Here is a 22,976-nt window from a genome sequence, read left to right on the forward strand (position 1 = left end):
ATAATACTGGAGAAAGCATTTGTGCATTATGCTGTCATACATAATGAGGCAAGTATTTAGTAAGGAGGATGTAGCCCATCTTGGTATATTTTCCTAAATGATTTCTTTTGCATAAATAAGCAAAAATTTAGGGATTAGTACCAACTAACCTTCTCTGCACTTCTAATACTGTTTGTCAATGATAACTGTAGTTAATTTAATGAACATAATAGATATAAGAATAGGTAATGCCAACTTCTAACATTCAGTCCACCCTTCTGTCTTCATTTTTGTCATTACTGAAGTACTACTGAGATAGAGCCATGTGAAATTTAGAAAGTACCACCAGTGCCAACCGACAATCTGCATTGTAAGTAACCATCAAATGCGTGTGGGGTCTCGTATTGTGTTAAAGCCTGCACACAAAGAGTTGCCAGAAGAGGGTCGACCCACACGGGTATTAATCATGCTCACTACAATTACTACATGAAGAAGTATGAAAAACTTGCCGACACTTGGCCGGTGTCTTCTCTCCTGTTGCAGAACAAGTGCGTGCCTTGTTTCCGTTCATCGGGCAGCAGGAGGACGAGTTGTCCTTCCAGAAAGGCGATGTCCTGGTTGTGCTGAGCAAGGAAGACTCCTCCTGGTGGAAAGGGGAGCTGGCGGGTCGAGTGGGCCTGTTCCCGGCCAACTACGTCGAACCCCTTGACAGGCCGGTCGACAAATGTGAGTTGGCACTTCTCATACTGACCTTTGCTCTTAGTTTTTTGAAAGAGCTGTGACCGGCATTTTGAAGTGACTAGTTTCTAGTGATGAATCCAACAAACACTGAAGCTATAAAAGTTATAAGGGACACGGCTTGTGTGTTTTAATTGTAGTGTAGTGGTTATGACATGAAGGAATTAAAGTTGATAAAAAATCAACTAGCTGCAGGTAAGGGTCCCAACCTACAACCTTCGGATAACGCACTCTTAAGTTTTGTGCTGGTGACGTGCCCATCACTGGTAATCACCAGCTGGACTTGGTTTGTGGACATGACGCTGCACTCCCGATTGTCTTAGCCGAAAGCCCAAATTATTGCAGGAGCATCTTGGTGGAATAACGTGGTGCATAGTGGCATGCTTAATGTGTTGACATTCAAAACGCACAGCCAAACTGTCAGTACATGGGCACGTGTTTGGTTTCTATAGACAACAGGTCAAGGTAACACGCAATACCTGCAAAGGGCAGATATTGCATGATACCTTGAGCTGTGAGTCTGGGCAACTGCGTTATGCAATTTGTTCAGATTTTTCTGCCCACACACTAACTTCGGCCACTTCATACGATCTGTACGTGCACTAGCCGACCTACTTGGTGGTCTTTCTTAAGTATTTGTCTCCCAATTGCTCATTCAATAAGCTCCGCATCATGTGCATTGCCTTTTGTCCAATTTCATGTATAAGGACCAGTTTCGGGATGTGGTGAGCCAACTTCCTGTCACACCTGACAACTAAACCCAACTGCACCTGCCCTGTTGGGTATTGGCACCGAAAGTTAGTTTAGCGCTGTATCGATGAAATTGCCTTGACGGCGTGTGTACTGCATCCTAGAAAACCAAAGATCATCCTCATTAATAAAAGGGGTGTTGCCCAACTGTTCTTTTCGCCAGTGGTTCTCAGCCATGGATGTGTTGGGGACCGCTTGTGAACTTGTGGACGCGATGGGGGACCCCTTGCAGTGGAGGGGGAGGGGGGGTTACGTGAGTAAATTAACACAACTGGAGCAGAAAACAGGTACCTTCTATTGCTACCAAAAACATTAAAGAAATGTGCCACATCACTTTATTTCGGACAGTTCGTCAATACATGATGCAGTCGCGCTTAAGGGGGGACATGGGTCTTAGGGCTCTCTCATTTATTTTTGAACCAAATGTGACAAAAGTTAGCATGCTTACTTAGTTTGTTCTTTGGATTCTAAAAATGCAGTTATTTTTTCTGTAGCTTCATTAGTTAATTAAATAATCAAGATAACAATTTCTATTGTTCTTACCATAATAGAAAAATAACCACCTGTCGAAAATTTATAAATAACATATGGATTGACAGTAGAAAGCATAAGACATGCAACATAAGAAGCACTTTTTTTGAATGGGTCATTATTTCTTACTTTACAGTACACTAAACTTCACAGCCCTGAAGGTGGCCATTGTGTTGTCACACAAAAGACTAGTTTGAAAAACTTGCATCAAGGGGAATCAAAATCTGCTTCCTATGTTGTGTTCTCCAAACATATAGCTTCATGCTGCAAAATAAAATATTCTGCTATCTGTAATAGTTTCAGATATATTGCAGTAATTTTCATGCAGGGTGTACGAAATTGCCATTTTGAGAAAATGAAAAAAACACAGAATTCTAACATTGTTAACTGTAAAAATGTATGCACTTATAATTACATAGCCATTGACATATAAATGAATGCTAAAAAGCCTAAGGAGTGCAATGCTGCAGGCTGATCGAAAATTGAACGAGTGCTTCTCGAATTACAGCACAGTAAAGTTCATTGCATGTAACCAAATACAGAAATTTTTATATTAAAAAAAAATGAAGCTGCTCATTAAAAATAGGCTCCCAGCATTGTTTTTTGTGCACATTTAGCTACATTGTGCAAAAACAATTACAGCTCTTGCTGTCTTAAGTCCACTTTCACCGAACAAGCAAAAGAAAGTGGTCAAAATCTGTGCTTCGAGAATAATGCTGTTAAAACTTAATTTCGCCGTTCCGAGGGAAAAATATCATGGCACACATACTTTTAGTCAGTTAATATGCACCAGGAATGTAACAGGACTGATTGTTTGTACGAGCGTGTCGTTTCTTGTAGTCCTGTAGCAAGTTGTCGCCGTGTGCTCGTCTGCCGCGAGGCCGCTTATCAGTTCAGTGACTTTACTGACGGCGATGTGCGACAATTGTGCGTGCGTCATCTATGATCCGTCGAATAGCGCGGCGATGTTTTCCGGCTTGTCCAGAATAAGTTACCCGTAAGTGTCGCGAACCAAAGTTGCTCCCTCGCTCATCAATTTCGAGGCTACACGAGTGCTGCGGTGTTAGTTTCTTTTTCACGTAAGACTGCCGCATTTTCGAGCGGAGATCGCGACAACATTGCGAACACGTCTTTAAAAGCAGTCTACCTGTTGCCAATAGCCTCCATTGCGGGGGCCGCGAGCATGTTCACTGCGAACGGATTGACTTTCTGTTGTTGGTCGACGGGCAGCGCACTCCACTCTGACGACTCGTCGCGCAGTTCAAGGTCCTTTCGTCAGGCGGGGGGAACCACGACATCGCCTGGGTTTAGCGATAAGATCGCGCTTCTGTTCCATCACTACAAAGATTGATATCTCTTGTAGCTTCACTTCTGCTTTTTACTTGCCGTCCTCTAACTGATAAGGCTGAAAAACACAGCCGTTCTCGGTAACGTAGCCGTTCTCGGTAACGTTGTCGGCAACCAACGGGCTCGTACGTGCGTTAGGCCTACACAGGTGACTCGGCGACCGCCATTGACCGCGTCGAGTTCGTTATCTTCGTTGTCTTGAGCCATAGCGGGGATCTTTCTGAAGTTCACAGTGAACGAACGACCGCCACACCCACTTCACAAATTACTGTAGCACGGAACTTCTTTACTGTTGCAAGCAGTCAGTAGCACCATGACAAAATGGCGCATGTCCGTGCGCGTCACGATGGTGAAGCAGACGCCGAAAGCGCCCCTTGGCCAATCGGATGCCTAGGTTTGGTCACGTGCCCCAAGCAGCCAATTGAATCGCGCGCTAGTGCTTCTCGACGACGTGTTTTTGCTAAAAAACCAATGAGCAAGGTGAGCCAGCGGTGGCGGGAAATTGAAGATGAAGAATGACCCTTCTAAACGAGGCCAAGATGAACACGATAGCTCGTGTGTAACGGCAACAGTTTGGCACGGAAAAAGCGTGATTTTAGCGTGAATTTGCGCTCACATTCATCTCACAAGGATGTTATAAATTGATTTTATGCCAGAAATAATGACGCGAGAAGCTAGAAACTTCTTAGATAAGTGCGAAAATAGGCGCAGATTCCGAAAATGTCAGCTTCAAAAAGTTGATTTTTTTGCGATTTTTGGCCTTCTAAGACCCGTGTCCCCCCTTAAGACTTTTTTTTTTTTAAGCGGGTGAGGGTTTTGTGGATCATATAAATGGTTTAGCAGACCCCCTAGAGTCCACGGACCTTTATTTGAAAACCACTGCTCTACGCTATCACATGTTGATCTGATGGGCATTCTCCATTTCCACCGCATAAATGTGACTGAATAAATCGGGCAGAACTGGTCACCGTACTGTCACACTCGCTGCCTTGATGATTCATGGCCCGATACAGGCTGTCACCTTAATAGTGGCAACTTTGTCCAAGCGTGCCATACATCTTTGTGACATTGAGTACTAGGAGAGAATTGGAAAAAGTTAGCCACGCACCGTTTGTTGTCGGAAATTTCGGCTGCCATTGTTCAATGGTGTTCATGTGTGTGAGAAGCACATCCAAAAATCATGGTCCAAAAACATCCTACTCTGAAAGAATTCACCGGTGACTGCACCCGGTTTCGTAAATACCTGATATTGAATAGCACCGCCGTGCACTTAGGTATCGCCTTCGTAAGGGAGTGCCAAAGTAATTCCCACATGTGCTGCTGGTTTGAGCATCACCGTCCGTGTCCAATTCATTGCATGTATTGAAAGCTGAGCCTCTCGGAATGTCTCAGTCAAGTAGCAGAAGCAATGCCGCATGATGCCGATTCATCCGTGCAGCCCGCCATTGCCAGAAGAACTCATGACTGCAACGGCGCCTCCAAGTAGGTGCCGTCACGAGTGATATGAGAGGGAACACGCGAGTGTGCTGCAAATAGCCTCAAACCTCATTTTCACCGGTATTTGCATGGAGCTGTCAAAAATAAAGTGGAAATATGATGTCACTTCCACCGCACGTCTGTTTTAAACAACCCTCGAAATATATGACGCAAATAACACTTCAATATTGCGGGGCCCGTTGAAGTGCTCGCATGTAGCTAAGGTCAGCACCGCTTGATGAAAATTACGTTTTGCTTTATCTTTATTTTATGTGTTGCACACACACACACAAGCGAATGCAAAAGTGGTATTTAACGCGAAGCTGTGGAGAGCACATTGCTGCACTCGGCTTGGCATGCCCGCGTTATCCCCTTCAGTGGCCATGTGTACAATTGTACACATAAGCATTCGAGGTGCATCACGCAGTGCGTATTTCTTCAAATGGCTCGAAGGGCAGTGTGCACATTCGTGTGGCCTTTCTGAGTTGACCATAAGCGTTCCATGTTCAGTAAATTTTCAGTGTGCTTTGTTCCAGAACCAGTGTCATCAGTATTCTTTTTTTTTTTTTGCTCGCAATGAATACAACCAAGAAACAAACTGTGCATGTATTTTGAGCCTAATATTTTATTATTTTTGTGTGAGAATTGAAGCAGTGTAATTGCAAAATAGTGAACTATTTAAATATGTGCTAAGTATCATTAATTATGTGCTAATTATTATTAATTGCTCAAAACTCACGCGAAACAACACATTCCTTCATTTTCTTTTTTAGAATGTAATACTGGGTGCCTTGAAATCGTGTCATGTCAATTTGGTGCATTTGCAGACAGTGCATCATAGTTTGTGCCTGAAGGGGTTATAATTGCAAGCGGCCCGTCATACGCCATCAGCTGCCGGGTTTATCAGCAATAGCGAAGTAGGTTTGCCATCACTTCAACCGACCATGACACCCTTTGCACTTCATTTCTTAGAGCGGCTGCAGTGAATCGCCTTGCTTCAGGTTTGAGGCTATGCGCAGCGTGCTCGCGTGTTCCCTTTCATATTGCTCACGATAGTACAGGTGTGAAGATGCAGCTGAAAAAAATGGCACATAGTTGTGGCCCACTCCATTGGTATGTTGGGGCAATTTCCTGCTGTACGAATGAACTGCTGCTGCAAATCTACTCACTCACTCGTATAAACCTGCGGCTTGTGCACTTCCTTCGTCAGTGGGACAAAGTTGTTCAAGAAAGAGCAGAAAGGCTTGCTTTTACTCCGCCAATGAAATTCAGCAGAGGCTAATAATAAAAACAAATGTGCATTATTATATTACAAGAACTGCACACTCATTTTCACTTTTGTAAGCTCTGGGTTGTAGTTTTTTCCATGTAATTTCATATTTGTCTGCAAATATAATAATGCAAACCATTATAGAGGCCTTACTATTCCTCCCTTGTGAGATTTTTACCCATGATATGTTTGAGCCGAAAAAATAGCTTGACATTTCTTTTCTGAGGTGTGGTGCTCAAGTGGCATCCCTCACTTTGGCCTACCAATTGATTTGAATTGTTTCAACATTTCAAATCAATATAGGGTCAATAATAGATCCTACAGTATAGGGCTAAGATCTCTTTTGTCTACTAGAGGTTATATATCGCAAATGCAAAATGTTCACTCATAAGTTTTATTGCATTTTATTTACAAGAGAGTGCAGCTGCCACTCTTGGGCACTGAGATTGCAACGTTGTGCTTGCAAACAAAAACACATACCCGTAGAGCCATTGGAGCAGAAGCCATTTTTTAATTTAGTTGAAATAGAAGAGCATTATGGGCCGCAATAATTTATTTCGAGTATTATAACTCACTCAATCTGGAAAGTCACCATGCAGAATGAGCATGTTTAATTTTAATTTCATGTTTACTTTTGTATCGTTACAAGCTATAGCTTATAGGATAAAATGAAGTACTATACAATTTTCATTTATGCGCTAAGTGCAAAGGTGTAACAGCAGTAGTTCGTGCAGGAAAGTTCAGCCCTAATTCAAGTAATTTTTTTGTGATGTAGAAAGAGTTTTAGGTAATTGTTTGTTGTAACATTGCTTGCTGTTGGAACCAGTGTTGATAGTTTATGAGCCAGAAGGCAAATTTATTGTTTTCAATGTGGGCACTTCATGTCATATCAGTGTAATTTTAAATCTGACACGGAGCCATCGCCATAGGAGCTTAGAGGTAATATTTGCAATTGCGTGCTGTGGCTATCGTAAGCAGTTACTTATAGCAGTTGTTGTATCTTTAATAATGAGGTTGTGCTTCGAACTGTGATTACTGCACATCTCACTTTTTCTATTGTGCTCTACTCTGTCACATTGTGTGTTGCAAAATGTGCTGATATTTGAGATTCTTAGATATCACTGACTTCAAGTTCTTGCTCATTAAAGTATATGACATTGCTTGAGGACATGCAGCTCGTAATGGCAAAACACGTGCGACTCGAGTATACAATTTGCACTTTCTTCGGTTTATGTACTCCACATTATGCGCAGATAAATTCCGTCTTGTAGTGATCACGGGTAACTTCCCAAAAATCGCTGCTCTCCCCTATTCTTGAAGTTTCTGTTAAGTACGGGACCTAGCATAGCATTAATTGTAGCCGAAGCTTTCGCAGAAAATTGTAGGGGTTTGCTTCTCGGGGTGCTCTCTATAATCTGCAGAGTATATTTTTTATTGGCTTTAAGAATCCTCCTGTCGTAACAGCGCGGGGGTAACACTAGTGTTTTGTGTCTCTCCGCAGGATGTCCCGTTGACGAAACTTGAGAGAAAGAGGGAGAGAAGGGAAGCGCAATGAGCCGGCTCCTGGAACCTACTACTCCTCCTCTTCCTACTCCTTCAAACGCACACATCGCTCATTCCTCGGTTTCTCATCTTCTTCATTTCAAGATGTTGCGCGTGCTTCGAATCTCTCCTCCTCACGATTCTCCATCGTAAAGAGGGAACTGCTCTTCATGCTCACCATCTCTCTTCACTTATTTTTTTTAATGTGTCAGTGCTATAGAAACATTTTGACTCTGAACGCCTGTGCGGACACACCTGTGAGTTGTTTTTGTTGCAAGGCAGCGGCGTTCCTACATTTCTTCTTGTTCCTTTTTTCCTTCCCTCATTGTTGTTTTCATAGTTGCTGTTTATAGAGTGGATTATTTTTTTGTGCGTTTGTTACCCGAAAGGAGGGCGGTGCATGATTATTAGAATCTCCTATAGCTGTTCATGGACCCCACCTCTTTGCTTGCCTCTTGTTTCGTAACTGATGCGGGCTGAAACTTTTCTTAAGACTGCTCTTCGAGGCGCATCGTGTTGCATTTACTGCCTACATCTGCTGTTATGGGAGGAACACTCATTGTTACACGTTCATCTTTTCATGCCACACTTTTTACTGGGAGGGGAAAATAAAAAGACCGATTTTAAACACATTTTTTTTTTCTTATTTCGCACTTAACTATTAAGAAGGATCTGACTAACTGTACTGCTAGTTCTGTCTTTTTTTTTTCTTTTTCAATGTGGCTGTTTCTGTATTGTACAATAACATTACTTTTTTTTTGCTAATGCTTTACTCTGCTGCCTGGTCTGTTTGTGATGCCAGTTCTGAGAAAAACCTTGACAGCACTTGGAAAGTTGTTGCGTTATAACTAGATATACTGTCTCACATTTCGTGCTGTGGTTTGACCAGCCATCACATCACTCGCTTTTAATTAGGCTTTTACCTTGACACAATCATTTTCTTTTACATAAACGTCAGTTACTTTCACACCACTAGTAGTATATTGCCAGTGCACACAACTCTGCTTCTAACATTGATGTTAAACCGTGAGAGCACTCCTCCACTGTTGCATAACCTGGTTCTCACTCTTTTTCCAAACTAACAATTACTTCAATGCCAGTAGTAGATTCCAGGGGCTCCTGCTGTGGTCCTTCTACATGCGAGACAGACCCAACACGTACTATGCGTACTCTGTTCACTTCTAAGCACTCCAATACACTTCTCCGAGGATTATATCTGACTTCCGTAGCTGTTCACTCAACCCTCGTATTTATTTGTGTGCAAGCAGTTTTAACTAGGGCTTTAGCTGTGTGCTGTCCTCAAGCAATTGCCCTCACCGGGATCGCATAATAACGAACTGTATCTGAAAGTATTGGTGTAGCTTCACAATCGCGTCGCCTGTTTCATATGTGCGTTGGCTTTCCTTGTGTACTAGCCGTGAAGATGTGTGTCTGTTAATCAAAATATATATACAAATGAAAGAAGCTTCTTCGATCGGGTGGTACTGCTAAGATATTGATGCAGGTAGCTTCTTTTGTATCTCTGTGCCTCGGCCAGGGCAGTTATATTTGTGCAAGATTACTGTTGGAAATGTAGAGATGTCTTTTTTGTAGATATGTAAGTAAGTGGGTTGGTTGGACATTGTTTTGTTGCTTTTATTTTTTCTCCCATTTGTCTTATTCGAGCTGCCTAGAGACATTTAATAAATTCCCGTGTGACTTTTTGTCACCCCTCGAAACTTTGTGGAGTGCCTGAATTAGTCTCATTCCCAAGTGTGTTACACGAATTACACTGATTTCCCATCCCAGTAAACCCCTGCTGTGTTTTCATGTAACTACTCTATCGGTGTAACTGGAGGCAAATGGGGCAACCCAGCCTATATTCTACTAGAATTTGCTAGAAGTCGTGTACCTAGGTGTCGCAGAACATCCATGCAGTGCTAGCAACAGCCATCGGCTTCCGTAAAAAAAAAATTTGGCCTCGTATGTGCATGTTAATCTGCAAATGTCATCGAAAGACGATAGTCTTGCGTGTAGAGAGAGTGAACAAAACATTTATTTGATGTTCTGCGCAAGAAAATCGGTGAATGGTGTTCCGGAGGCGCTGCGTTAGTGCCTTGAGCGTGCAGTGGAGGCGAATGAGCGCATCAAGTCGCGTCACACTTGAGACATGAGCACTGTCTGGCAGTTTTCTTGGAAAACGGAGCGCATGGCTCTGAGACCAATGTGCGCGCCCGTCTCGGAGGTGATAAGGTGTAGAACGCTAGGGGACGGGTAGGTGCTACCACCGTCTCGTCTTAGCAAAGTGTTGGAAACACTCGCCTTTTCATGCAAGCGTTGCATGGTCAGCGCAGCGTGATAAGCGCTATGGTCCTTAAGATTACTTATGTATGCCTTTTCTAGTAAAAGACGCACATGCAGAATATATACGTGTTGTTATGGTGCCCCAGACATGCGCAATAATTGCTTTTTAATGGACAATTGCACAAGTATAAACGCTAAATCTTGAGCAACATTGGTGGACGCTGCGGATGGGGTCGGCCGTTTCAAGTACCCGGTGCCGTTAAGAGTGGACAAACCCCAAACACTCATTTTACGATAAAAAATGCGTTATTATTGCGATAGCAATTATATGGACACTCTTGGCGGGTTCTTGCTGTCGCCGCCATGTTCCGCAACAAGCCCAAATTGACAACATGCCCCCACGCATTGCAACTTTCACAAGCTGGTAAAAGCGCATGAGCGCTGCTGAAGCAAAGATCAAATGAGTCAGCCCATTCCTATCGCCTGGAAAGTGCATAACATCTACCGCGTGTTAGAATTGCCTTCGAATGCTCAAAGTAAATCACCTGTCTTAAACAAGCATGAAACAACGTGGAGATGGGGGGGGGGGGGGGGGGGTCGCTCGAGTAGCAATAATGAACTTAAATTTTAAGGGCGGTCACCATCGCTGGCACGCTTGCTATCTCGGCAAGTATCAGTGCGGTTTCAACGCGAAGGGACTGTGTGAAAAAAAATTGGCCCGAATCTACATGTTACACTGTGAATGTCGAAAGACTATAGTCTTGCATCTGGAGAAAGTGAACAAAACGTTTATTTGATGTTCTGCGCAAGAAAATCGGTGAATGGTATTCTGAAGGCGCTGCGTTAGAGTGCCTCAAGCGTGTAGCGGAGGCGAACAAGCGCATCTAGGCACGTTAGACACGAGCGCCATCTGGCAGTTATTTTTGAAAACCAAGGCATGCGCGACCGCGGAGACGCGCCAGTCACGGAGGTGATAAGGTGTAGAGTGCAAAGCGACGGGCTGGTGCCACCACCGTGCCGTCGTAGCAAAGCGTTGGAAACACCTTCTTGAGCATCGCGTTGCACTGTCAGCGCAGCGCGTTAAACGCTACAGTCCTTAAGAGTTACTTGTGCGTGCCTCTTCTAGTATGAAGGCAGACATACAAAAAATAGACATGTTGTTATGGCGGCTCAGATACGCGCAACATTTGCTTCTTTAATTGGCAATCGCACAACTATGAACGCTAAACCTTGAGCAATATTGGTGGGCGCTGCGGATGGGGTTGGCCGTTTGGTGCCGTTTGAGGTGTCATTAGGGCGGACAAACAGACAAGCGTACAGACAGACCAAAATTTTTTTGCCGTCGAAGGTCTTCAAGAAAGACTATCGTCTTTGAAAAGCAAGCGCAATCGTTCCGGTCAAAGTCGAAGGCGCGCGATTCTCCCCACCGAAGGATAAGCGCGCGCGCACAAGCATCTAACCCCCCTCTCCCCCCTCCGCATTCGCGGGGCAAAGTACGCGTGGGAGATAAGCGCCCGTCGGCACATCGTGACGAGCTGTGCGCCGGGCGTGGGCGGCTTTTTTTTTTTTTTTTTCTTGAGTTTCCATATATATATGAGTACGTATACATATACGGTGAATGAAGGCGGCGGCGGCGAAAAACCCAGCCGGAACTGCTCGTATATATAATTGGTATCGCAATAAAAAAAAGAAAAGCAAAGCTGAACGTCGTCGGGGGACATACCGTGCGTGCGCAGTGAAACTACGCAGGCGCGCACGGCGTCGAAAACGAAGAGCGAACGACACGGACACTGTTACCGCGGATGGATGGATGAATGGATATGGCTGTACCCTTTAGATCGAGTGGTGGCTAGCGCCACCAAGCCGTAATACTTAATGAACCAAAAACTACATTTTTTCCCCCTTAAATAGTGAGGTTGAGGATTCGTACTTTGCAGCGAAGGGTTCAATTTTTACCCGTGCCTTGACTTTAGCCACCAATCAGATAACCTCCTTCTAGTTAATTCTACCCGCTTGAAGTCTATTTTGCCCTCACTGTCCCTAAACCCCAGTGCTTTGAAACTATTCCGTAAAGCGCCCTCCATATGCAGCGCGGCCCCATATATGCGACGCTAACTAAAAGCGTGGCACTGCCAACGCGCAAAAGTAGTTTTTTGTTTGTTTTGTTTTAGGGGGGAGGGGGGGCACACCCGAGCACGTGACCGTGGCGGCAAGAAAGAAGGCAACGTCGGCTCGTGAGGTGCAGGTGCTTCTATGGAGTGACGGCGGGGGAACAGAAAAACTTCGTTATATCTAGGAATTCGTTAGGTGGAGGTTTGTTATAAGCAGGTTTAACTGTACCTGCACGCACTTGTTTGTGGGGTATAGATTTTGGAAATAACAAGAAAAGTCGTGATGAGGCTAGTGTTGGTACAGGAAGTAACAGCTCTGTCAGAAAGTAGTCGTGAGCAACCCTGCAGGCTTGATGAGGAAATTAATCCTGCAAATGGTAGACACATAGATGTACATCTCAATGAAATCTTGCAGTGCTTTGGAGGGCTTGCAAGCGGAGCGCGAAGTTACCATTTTCTCAGGTGCCCGCTTTTCATACAGAGGCCCATCCTCGCATTCTTTGGAGCTGCCAGCAGCCGCAGCCTGACGTTAGACAGTGGGTAGCATGCTATTGGCCACTAGCCGACATACATTAGCAACGGTGCTTAGATCAAATACGCTTCTTGCCACGAGACGCTGCCATGTGCTGGGGCTGCACTCCATAGTCGGCTGACATTGCATACTTGGCAACACTCACCAGCAGGAATCGCAACAATAGAGTGGAATCTTGTTCCATCACGCACGCTCAACGTCATCGACCGTTGTGCTCTTCACCAGAGATGTGCTATTTTTTTCTATATAGTCATTTACTTCATTTCGCATTTTCTCTTTGGTAGGACCGTGCCCTAAGCTAACACAGCGATTGTTCTTAGGAGTTTTTACTTCACTGTGAGGGAAGAGCTTCTCCTAAAGATGATTTACCATTGATCTGCAACATCTATGCGCAGTCCGTATGTTTTTCCCAGAATTCCATACTTCTGTCTGAATTTACACTGGCCAACGGCAAAATTTTAACATGATAGCGTTAGAGAGCGCGTTTCGCAGAAATTATGGTGTCGGCGTAATCGGTCGTGATCAAAAAGTAATCGTTTGCGTGACCGAAAAATTGAGAGCAAATAAAATATGAGTCATTCTATGCCAATTGTCCCAACCAGAGTGCTCGCCAAAAATTAATTTCAATCATATAGTTTGAGAAAATTACGTAGATATAGACATTAGTTGTAAAGTATTTTCCCGGGCTATTTTGGGCGGCAAAATTTTTTTGCGCCCGTGACCAGCATTTGAAAATCGTGAAGATGGTGGAAAACCAGGTACGAAAAAAAATTCTCTATAAATTGGCCGTTTCGCGCATTTTTTTCAATACTTGCATTTTTGCGTTTTTAGAGCAACATGCTTTTATTATAAAACAGTTGCTCGTATTAGCTTGAAAATCTTCGCTCTTTAGAGCATAGACAAAAAAGTAAATTGTAGTGTTTTTAAGAGGTTTTCTACAAAAAACGACTATCGATAAAATTCGCAAATTTCTTCTATCAAACTCTCCTTAAAACGTTCTATTTACAAATGTTTTTGTTTTGCCGTTGTGTGGTGCGGAGGCTCTGAAATAAAATCCTTAACTTGGAAAAAAAAATACCACTTTGGTTTATGTTGACACGTTTGTAGCATCCTAACGTGGCCTATGAAAAGATCAAAAGAAAAGCGAGTACGATTGAGAATCATAGCGACTTTGTTCAAGAAAGTTAAATTGAAGTCATTTTTGTGTTAGTGGAGAAAAACATTTTCTTTTTTTTAAGTTTAGTCCCACCATTGCATTGTTTGTTATGGTGCCAATACAAGCCAACTGAATTTGCTGCATATTTATTCGCCCCCTCTGATCCCTACTAGGGGATCAATAGCTAGTCGTTGACGCCAAAATATTGACATGAGTAAATTTGATGTCAGTTCTCCTTGAAGTTTATTCGGGAAAGTTACATGGCTGACAGTGGTTTAGCGCACTCGTTCTTACTGCAATAACAGTATAAAAAGGTAACAGTCCAGCACACAACTTTCTCCGATCGATTATCCGCACGACAGTGATGCAACAAAGGTTGGGTTATAAAAGGTTTTTTTTTTTTTCAAGTGTCTGCTTTTTTCGTCAGTGTATAACAACGCCACGAAAGCGCTCAATATGATGTAAAATAAAACGTTCATGTTTTGCGTGAAATTATACGACGTCAACACTGCACTATAGTGGGAATAAAAATTGTGGACGCACACCGTCTAGATCAATTTTGACCATCTGGATACGGTAAAGCGAACCAAACTGCAAGCACACGGGTGTGTTTGTACAAGTTTCGCCCAGTATGAAAATTGCGCGCGGTAACTGAAGTTGTAGTCACCTCCGCGTCGTTCTATTTTCGGTTCTTTTTAAAAGACAATTAAGTACCGAAGTGTGAGAATTTACTAGACAAATATTGGGCTCTGGTGGGATCAGGACCGTACAATGAAAGGTCCTCGCTCAATTGATAAGCAACAGCGCCACAGCTCAACACTAAGCAGCATTACAAAACTTCGTTTATCACTGAGGCGATAAAACGCTGCATTAACTCGATGTATAATACTCCTCGTGTTTGGGACGACGCCAAATGCACGTCAAGACGTGAATCAACTACGAAGTGGCACCTATGCCGAAATGATCCCGCAGAACACAGGGCCCGACGACGATCAGTCCGGGCGAGTACACGGACTGATCTTATTGCAGTGCATATACAGCCGAGCAAGGCCAAATGTGGCTGTAGGTGTAGTTTGGCAAACGTACAAGCAGTTAAACTCGCGCCAACAGAGCGGGACAAACCGTCCTTTGAGGCTGAGCATGACGTACGCGCACATGCTAGCATTATAGGGCTAGCAGACGACGCAGGGAGCAATCCACACTATAGGCGCGCTTTAGCCAGTGGCCACCAGGCGGCGACTGCGCTTGATCGCGGGGCGAATGCCAAGAGTGTGGGAAAGGGAAATGATGGGAAGTATGGGGAAATTAAGGGGAAAGAGTAAACTATTGCATGGGACGCAAGATTAAGAAAGAAAAGAAGAAAAAGGAAGATACATTGAGCGAGAAATAGAAGCATATAGAGAGGGGAACAAAGAAATAGAAATACACAAAGACAGAGCCAGTTGAGGAAAGAAAGAGAAAAATAAGAAGAAAATACTGGCCGGCTCTGAACATCCTTCAAGCTCTATACTAGTGCTAAGCGAATTCTTTCCTTTTTTTTTCTCTCTTAGTGTTTCTCATTGTAAAGCTGCATCAGCGAAGTTACTACAAGCGCCGGACGGCAGAAATCCCGTCGTTTCGTTACAGTAGTTTCGTCTCATTCAGTGCTGGAGCAAAATGCATAGGTATTCTGACGCACGGGTATTGTAACGCACGTGGCTTACCTCTTCCTTGCGGCAGTGCACGGCCTCACGTTGTTGCAGCCGGTGTCCCGTTCTCCAGCAGCAATGACATTAAAGAGCTAGGCCCAGCCGTGTGATAGAGACAGCTGGCTTTTCTGCAGCCACGGGACCCAGCATCGGACACGTTGTAAGGGAAGTCCTGGATGCTGGGAGAGCGGCAAGATTTCTCTTTGTCATGGGTCTTCTTGTGTGCGTCATTTGTTGGTTTTATTGGATTTATTTATTCATTTTTTCTCCGCTATTGTACATACACGGCACCGCAGGACTTCAACCTCGGGGTGACGCGTTCGCTCTAAGCCGCGTCCCGTCTCCGCCCTGTTGGCGCCGTTTGAACTCGATTCCCACCAATTGACCGTTATACAGTTCTCTGCGGTCGCTAGAAAGGGACCGCCGCGCCAATTCTGTGTCGGGCTGCGCGGCTTCTTCGTGCCATCGCAGTTCACGATGATCGATGCCTCTAAGTGTGGCAACTCGAGGACAACTGAGGAGCACACTCTCGAACCAGGGCCTCGGCAGTTAGCGCTCGCTGTCGTTGAAAAAGATTGTTTCGCCGACCCGCCTGCTGTGGCTCGCCCAGTATGTTGGCGGTATTCTTTACGCCTATAGGCGTGCAGTCGGCATGGGGGGTGACGGGGGGGAGGGGGATGGGTTCATGTCTTATTGGTAGAGGCGCAGTGATGAACCTTCGCCCCCCCTCCCCCCCTCCCCTGATGGGGAACCCTTTTCACGCCTATGCACCTAGATATGCTCCAAGAGAAAGGAAAGTTTCGCGTAGGTCCGCCATTTGCGCAGGAGAGTGGCGGTCGCTCTGCCCTTGTCATATAAGGGGTGGGGGGGGGGAGCGCAAAGACTGCCTCATACATTGATTTAATAAAAAATGAAGGGAAGAAGGGGGGGGGGGCGAGGGAGCTACAATGACCCTTCGCGAACCCCGCGCACGCTTCTCACGGTGACTATTGGAGCGGAATGTGGATGTCACATCACGTGGTCGTGCCTTTAAAGTTGGCTTCTCAGTAGTGCGGTGGAGCATTTCGTGTCATTTTGTACCTCGTGATAACGCTCGGCGTACCGGTGCGAGAAAAACATATGTGTGCAACTATGCTCCTTTTATGAGCATATGCGCAGGCATAATGGTTGGCACTATGGACCGACTCGTCATGCTCGAGGTGCGGGACTGCGTGTCGTTTTCCTGCCTAGGTCGTTGACGCGTTGCTTTCTGGATGATCTTATGATGATTCAGAGGGAAGCGCTTTACTGGTTGAAGCGAAGTCTGGCTGCCTCAGAACGCATAGTTATACAAGTGAAATAAAGTGAAAAACAAGTGAAAATGTACATGCAGTGGGGAAGCTAAGGAAACGATGAAACATGTTTTGATTTAATGTGCAAATAACCATCTGGGTGTATGTTTGGGCACTATTCTACATGAAGGATTTCGTTTCAGTGACAACGATGTGAAGGTAAACGCATCGGCGATAGAAAGAAGTAAGAGACATTCAGAGGAGTAGTGGCGTAAAAGTAAAAAGAAAGGACGAAAATAAACAGTAGAAAAAAATAAGGTCACTCTACTGTTAGAACCGCAAGCTTTGGTGATGAATTTGTGCTATCTTTTTTTCGATGGAAGAACGACTTAATGGAAGTAAACAAGCCATTCCGATTAGAAAGGAAAAGTGTGGTTTTTGGAGCCTGCTGGCGCACAAATCACTGCCCCGTTAACTATAGGGTGACACGCACTGCATCCATCCGTCCATACGAGCGGGCTTGTGTAATCGCAAGCTCCTGTACTTTCACGTTGGGGTGACCACATGAACTAAGATGAACGAAAGTTTGTGTGCGCGTGTGTGGCAGTGTAAAAAAGAACTGCAGTCTTCACAGAAAGAAAGCAGGCCAGTACAGTTTCCGCAAGACCGGTGTTCTAGTTTAGCGTCTTTACTCGGCTACTAGCATCACTCCTTTGCGCTGGGTAACGTTCACTTTTCGCCCGTATTCACTCGCGTAGCTTACAAAGCACCTTGCCTACCGCATCCATTCGCATGCTACCGGCACTGATGACATTGACCAAACGATGGTTGGTGTTAAATTATATCAAATGACGGGTAATGTCGCCCAGAGCTGGGTGAATGAGGGTATTGCGAGAAAAGGCTACGCAGCATTCTACAAACTCATCCTCGCCCATTCCAGGTGGCAGCCTGCAGGAAATCCTGTTCAGCGCATCGCTCAGCACTCGGGAGAAGAAACGTCAGGGTCACATCTACGAACTCATCTCCACGGAGGAGAACTACGTCAAGGACCTGGTCCTCGTCAAAGAGGTACGGGCACTGTCTTCGACGCTCCGTCTTGTCTCGTTTTCACACCCTGGCCCACGGTGAATGCGCGCCCTGTAGTCGATCTTATACGTGAGACACATTGACGCCGTCACGTCGGCTTTTTAAGTGGGAAACCAGGAGCGCAGCCAGAATATTTTTCGGAAGAGGGAGGGCGGGATCAACCATACTCCATGTATCTTCGTGCGTGCGCGTGTATGTGTGCGTGTGTATATGCGCAAGCAAAATTAAAGAAAAAGTCAGGGAAGTTTGCCTTTCACCGCCTTTATTAAAGGAGTCGGGATATTCACAAGTGTGTGGGTGCATCGCGGATTCTCGCGCGAAGGCGCTTCGGGCCTCCCACGCCTCTTCTGCTGCCGACGAGTCGATGTTTGTGCGCGATAGAGAAAGGAGCGGTGCGCAACTAGGGTCATTTGCTTCGCACCATGCGCGTCTACTTTCTCCATAAGGCCACCAATGTACCATTAGTAACCGTACGGAGGCAACACTCTTTGCAGGCTCTATAGCCGCTGTCCCATTAGGCCCCGTGAAACGTCTCTTTTATACAAGCGCACCCCCTGATGGTTGTCTGAACGCTCGTACGCCGAGGTCTCGTCGATACGCTTCGAGGAGTCGTCAGCTGTGGCCTTGCACTTTTCCCCTCCGTTTCCCCGCAGGTGTTCTACCGGCCCATGAAACAGTCATCGCTCTTGGCCGACGACGAGGTGAAGCTCATCTTCGTGAACTGGCCCGAGCTCATCATGAGCAACACCAAGATGCTCAAGTGAGACTCGACCGAACGACCGTTTTGTTGTACGGCGACGCCTACCCCCCCACCCCGTCTCCTTTCTTTCACTCCCACCCGTGAGGTAGGCGGTGTTATCGCGGGGTATAAGTGTGTGAGAGGCTGACGTTGTTTGCCGCGCCGTGTCGTAATGACATTCTTGATCTCAATGAGACGGTCAGTAACACGCTTCTCGTCGAGTCCCGCGACCGTATACCCGTGGAGGTCACGTCTTACTTAGCTCGCGAAGAACGAATCCGCGCAAAGAAAGAATCGCAGCTTTGTATACGCTTGTCCATACACCACTGTCTTGGCTGTGCCGTATGCACTGCACAAACGGTCAAAGGAGAGAAAAAAGGTATGCTACGCCGATACTTTCTGCTTGCCGTGATAGCGGGAGCTTTATTTAGCCTACTGAATGCACTGCACGAGGGCCATCAGATTCAAAAACCTTGACCCGCGCACGAAATGGACATTGAACTTTCCGCTTTGGTTCGCGGAGACGCGCCAGCTCTTTCGTACGTGCATAGCTGCACGAGTGCTCCCTGTACGATTCACATTTATAGCTCTCTTTCGCATTGTGTTTCTGTTCCAGGTCGTTCAGGGTACGCCAGCGTATGAGCGAAGATGGCGTCATCGAAATGATCGGAGACATTCTCTGCGAAAGTGTGAGTGGTGCTGCTCGACTTTCAGTAGGCTTTGTTTATATTTTTTTGTTATTTTTTTCGGTCTTTTTTTGTTCTAGTAGCCTCTGTGCACTTGCGCTTGTTTGTAAGGAACGCTTTCGTTTGTTGCCCAGATTTTTTTTTTTTCATTTCTGTCTTATCAGTCATTTAGCGACCCTAATCAGCTAAGACATGTCGTGAGGGCCTAGAGCGCTGCCCTGTCCTGCATGGATCACCGCTGTTTGTATCTTACACCATGTCCTGGATCAAGGGCGCCTCATCTAAGATATCATCCGAAGTGAAGATGTTCGCTCTCTCACACTCCCTCCAGCCCTGTTTGTGTGCGCACAGGCAGGTATTCCTTTATCGCCTTTATTATAATTTGTGCCTATCTCGGGAGGTGACCCAAGTAGCTTGGCGCTTGACTGTACTGAACTACACCGTTCCTGTGCCTGCCTTCCTTTTTTCTCGTCTCGTCTCTCTCTCTCTCTCTCTCTCTCTCTCTCTCTCTCTCTCTCTCTCTCACACACACACACACACACATACACACACACACTATCTATCTATCTATCTATCTATCTGTCTATCTATCTATCTATCTGTCTATCTATCTATCTATCTATCTATCTATCTATCTATCTATCTATCTATCTATCTGCCTATCTATCTCAGTATACTTCCCTTTTCCTCTATACTTTGAAGCACGAATTTTTTTATTGCGTTGAGTATCTGGCAGAACGTGCCTGTTGTATGCGTTTCAAGCATCTCGGCAGCCTTTGTTGCCCGCTGTGTTTGCTGAGCAGATGTAATGGGTGCGAAGCTGCCGTTCTCGCCATGTCGATCGGAGCGCCAGACCTAACACACTGAAGTGAATTCGGCGAGAAAAGCGTACCTCGAATTAGGCCACGATGCGCGCGCCTAGCTAGCACTCCGTCAACTAAGGTCACTAGGGTTCTCGTATCGTTTTCTTGTCGACCAGGTACACTGCAGGCTAGATGAGGAAATGTTCCATTTTTTTAATTGGGTAATGAAAGAGGGTCCTACTCTGGGAAGGCGGTCTTTCCGTGCCTGTCCCGCTCATTGGCACCATGCTTAATTTTAGAAAGGGGAAAAAGAAAACTAATGACTGTTTTTCTTTTGCAGCAATTCCGCTCCCGTAATAAAAAATGATGATTGTATCGCTTACGTAGCTGCCTTACCTGACTCCGTACGTGAGGTTCTGCAGCTGCCAGGTGCGGTCCATGGCCTTCATTCAGCAGCGGTCCGAGAACGACCCTCGCTTCAAGGCGTTCACCAGGGTAGGCGTCTCCTCTCTTTGTGTCCTTTAGAACGTGGTATCACGTGCCGTGCGATTTGCTGTAGCGCTTGTCCGCTTACCCCTTTCGTGTGTTCAGGAGTTTTGCAAGAACCCGCGAACGCGAGGCATGCCGTTCACCAGTTTCCTGCTCAAGCCCATGCAGAGGATGACCAAGTATCCTCTCATGATCAAGAAGGTACGTCGAAAGTTGTCAGCAGTGGGCGTATGGATCGAAATGCCTTACTACGTGTTGTGTCGTATGAAATCCCCTAATGAAGTAACCAGTTAGAGCAGGTTCATATCCTCAAAACTTATTTAGCGCAATGAAAATGGGGCACAGTTTAAGCAACGCAGCGACGCGCTTGACCTGATGTTCAAGATGGAAGTCATATAGGTTCCTCAGAAAGCGCGAAAATTTGGCCGTCGCGATCTCGCGTCGTCGGCGCCAACGCGAGTAATCCAGGAATCATCATCCCGTCATGGCGTCGCCAAATGACGTCGTTATGTCGTCACTGTGAGGATGACGTCATCTCGTAATACTCTTGCTTAGTCATATGCGTGCGTATTCAAAAGTGAGGTGTGAAAAGCTTTCGTGTGGAGGGGGGTTATCACTACTACATGGTCTGTGAAGAAACGCAAGATTGGTTTAGCCTTCGAGGCGGATTAGGCGAATGCTTAAGAGAGCCTGCGATGGTTCTTTGTTCCCGTCTTTTGCTGTGCCTAATATAAAGCCTCGAAGATGAGAGCGCATCACCGACGTTTATTATGCGCCATATTTTGAGTTCGCTGCGAACGTGCGTACACAACTTGATGCGTGACGCAGATCCGTGAGTACACGGACGCCAGTCACCCGGACCTGGGCTACCTGGACGAGGCGCTGGAGAAGGCCGAGCAGCTCTGCAGCCAGATCAACGAGGCTGTCAAGGAGCGCGAGAACGCCGATCACCTGGAGTGGGCGCAGTCGCACATCCAGTGCAACGGGATCTCCGAGAGGCTCGTCTTCAACTCGCTCACCAACATCCTCGGCTCCAGGAAGTTCCTCCACTCGGGGTCCCTCACCAAGGTGCGCACACGCGACCGTGAACCCGGGGTACAACATGAATGTTAATTAGGGTAGCCGTTAATTAATGAAAGCGCGCGTATACTGACATAACGAGTGACAGTTGCATATTTCCCTGTTTCCAGCGTTGTCTGTTGAAGCTAGGATGGTTCTTTCATGTTTAATCTATCTGCTGTAATCCACTCAATACCAGAACATCCTGGGGCAATTAACGGCGACGCACAAGAACATAACCTCATACGCAGTAATTTCAATGTCGTGCTGTGTGAAACAGACTCGTTCATATTAACTTTCTTCCGCATTATGACGAAGCCACTTGTTTGATATAATCATAATTGCTGGGGTTTTACTTTGCAAAACCATGATATGATTAATAGAGACGCCGTAGTGGAGGGCATCGGAATTTCGATCCCCCGGGGTTCTTTAACGAGCACCCAAGTCTAAGCACACGGGGCTTTCGCATTTGCCTTTCGGTTAAGTATGGCCGCCGCGGCCGGAGATTCGATCCCTCGACCTTCGGGTCAGCCGTCAAGTGCCGTAAGTAGGAGACCACCGCTCTCGTTTGGCTTGCGCGTAAAGAACACCGTTGCGAGCTCCCGCGATACCCCGACGAGTACGCCTTCACGTAACAACGAACGAACGCAGGTGAAGAGCGGCAAGGAGCTGGTGGGCTTCCTGTTCAACGATTTCCTCCTGCTGGCGCAGCCGATGCGCGACGTCGGCAGGGTCACCAACGTATTCATGTCCGACAAGGCGATGAACGCCTCCTACAAGCTGTACAAGCAGGTGGGTCGCACTCGTCTCTTTGTTTTTGTTTGTTTGACCCTATATATAAATTTTTTTCAGTGTTAGTTGTTATAGTCTAGAGTAACTTTTTAACACGTCTGACCTACGTTAGCATGTGAGCATGAACATAGCTAGGAGACGTAGATCCGCAGAAACAGTGCGGGATGCTTGTTCCGCGATTGTGCTTGCTGTGTTGTCACCCCGCGTCTTATTATTTTTTTTTTCATCTTTTAACATTTCTGTACTTCGTTTCGTCGCGCCTTTCTCGCGTCCTTTCTGTCCTCTCTTTCCTTCCCCACCCAGCATGTGAGCGATTACTATAGACTATAGATTTTACGGATGGGTTTCATTGCTGTCACAATAGGCTGTTAACAACATTTGTGCTTCATGCGTCTTTAGCAACTAAACGAACAGTGCTACGGTATAGACGCATACGCATGAAAACTATTGCGTTGGTCCATCCAATGTTTCATGTCTTTATTATTTCCGGTCATAACATACAAAAATAAGAAAACATTGCCTTAACAGCCCAAAATGGTGGCGCCCACATGTCCTAGGTAAAATAGTTTATATGCCGGCTAAATTATCTGTCTTCCGATAAAGAGCTCTCTGACTTTCTTTCTGTCGTTTGCTCCGTAGTTCTTGTTT

At 45.7% G+C, this 22,976-nt stretch overlaps 1 protein-coding gene across 5 annotated transcripts in view; it reads left to right on the plus strand.

Annotated features, from left to right (window-relative positions):
• Positions 1-22,976, plus strand: part of LOC119174681 (intersectin-1) — a 97,109-nt gene that overhangs the window by 51,752 nt on the left and 22,381 nt on the right. For all 5 annotated transcript variants that reach the window (XM_075895262.1, XM_075895260.1, XM_075895261.1 and 2 more), the window contains 8 exons: positions 523-705; positions 17,615-17,742; positions 18,414-18,520; positions 19,116-19,188; positions 20,376-20,483; positions 20,580-20,678; positions 21,306-21,545; positions 22,188-22,328. In XM_075895262.1, coding sequence (XP_075751377.1) covers positions 523-705; positions 17,615-17,742; positions 18,414-18,520; positions 19,116-19,188; positions 20,376-20,483; positions 20,580-20,678; positions 21,306-21,545; positions 22,188-22,328 — 1,079 coding nt within the window. The remainder of the gene's footprint in view (positions 1-522; positions 706-17,614; positions 17,743-18,413; positions 18,521-19,115; positions 19,189-20,375; positions 20,484-20,579; positions 20,679-21,305; positions 21,546-22,187; positions 22,329-22,976) is intronic.

This window comes from Rhipicephalus microplus, chromosome 5 (genome assembly GCF_043290135.1).
Source record: "Rhipicephalus microplus isolate Deutch F79 chromosome 5, USDA_Rmic, whole genome shotgun sequence".
NCBI classification, from domain to species: domain Eukaryota; kingdom Metazoa; phylum Arthropoda; class Arachnida; order Ixodida; family Ixodidae; genus Rhipicephalus; species Rhipicephalus microplus.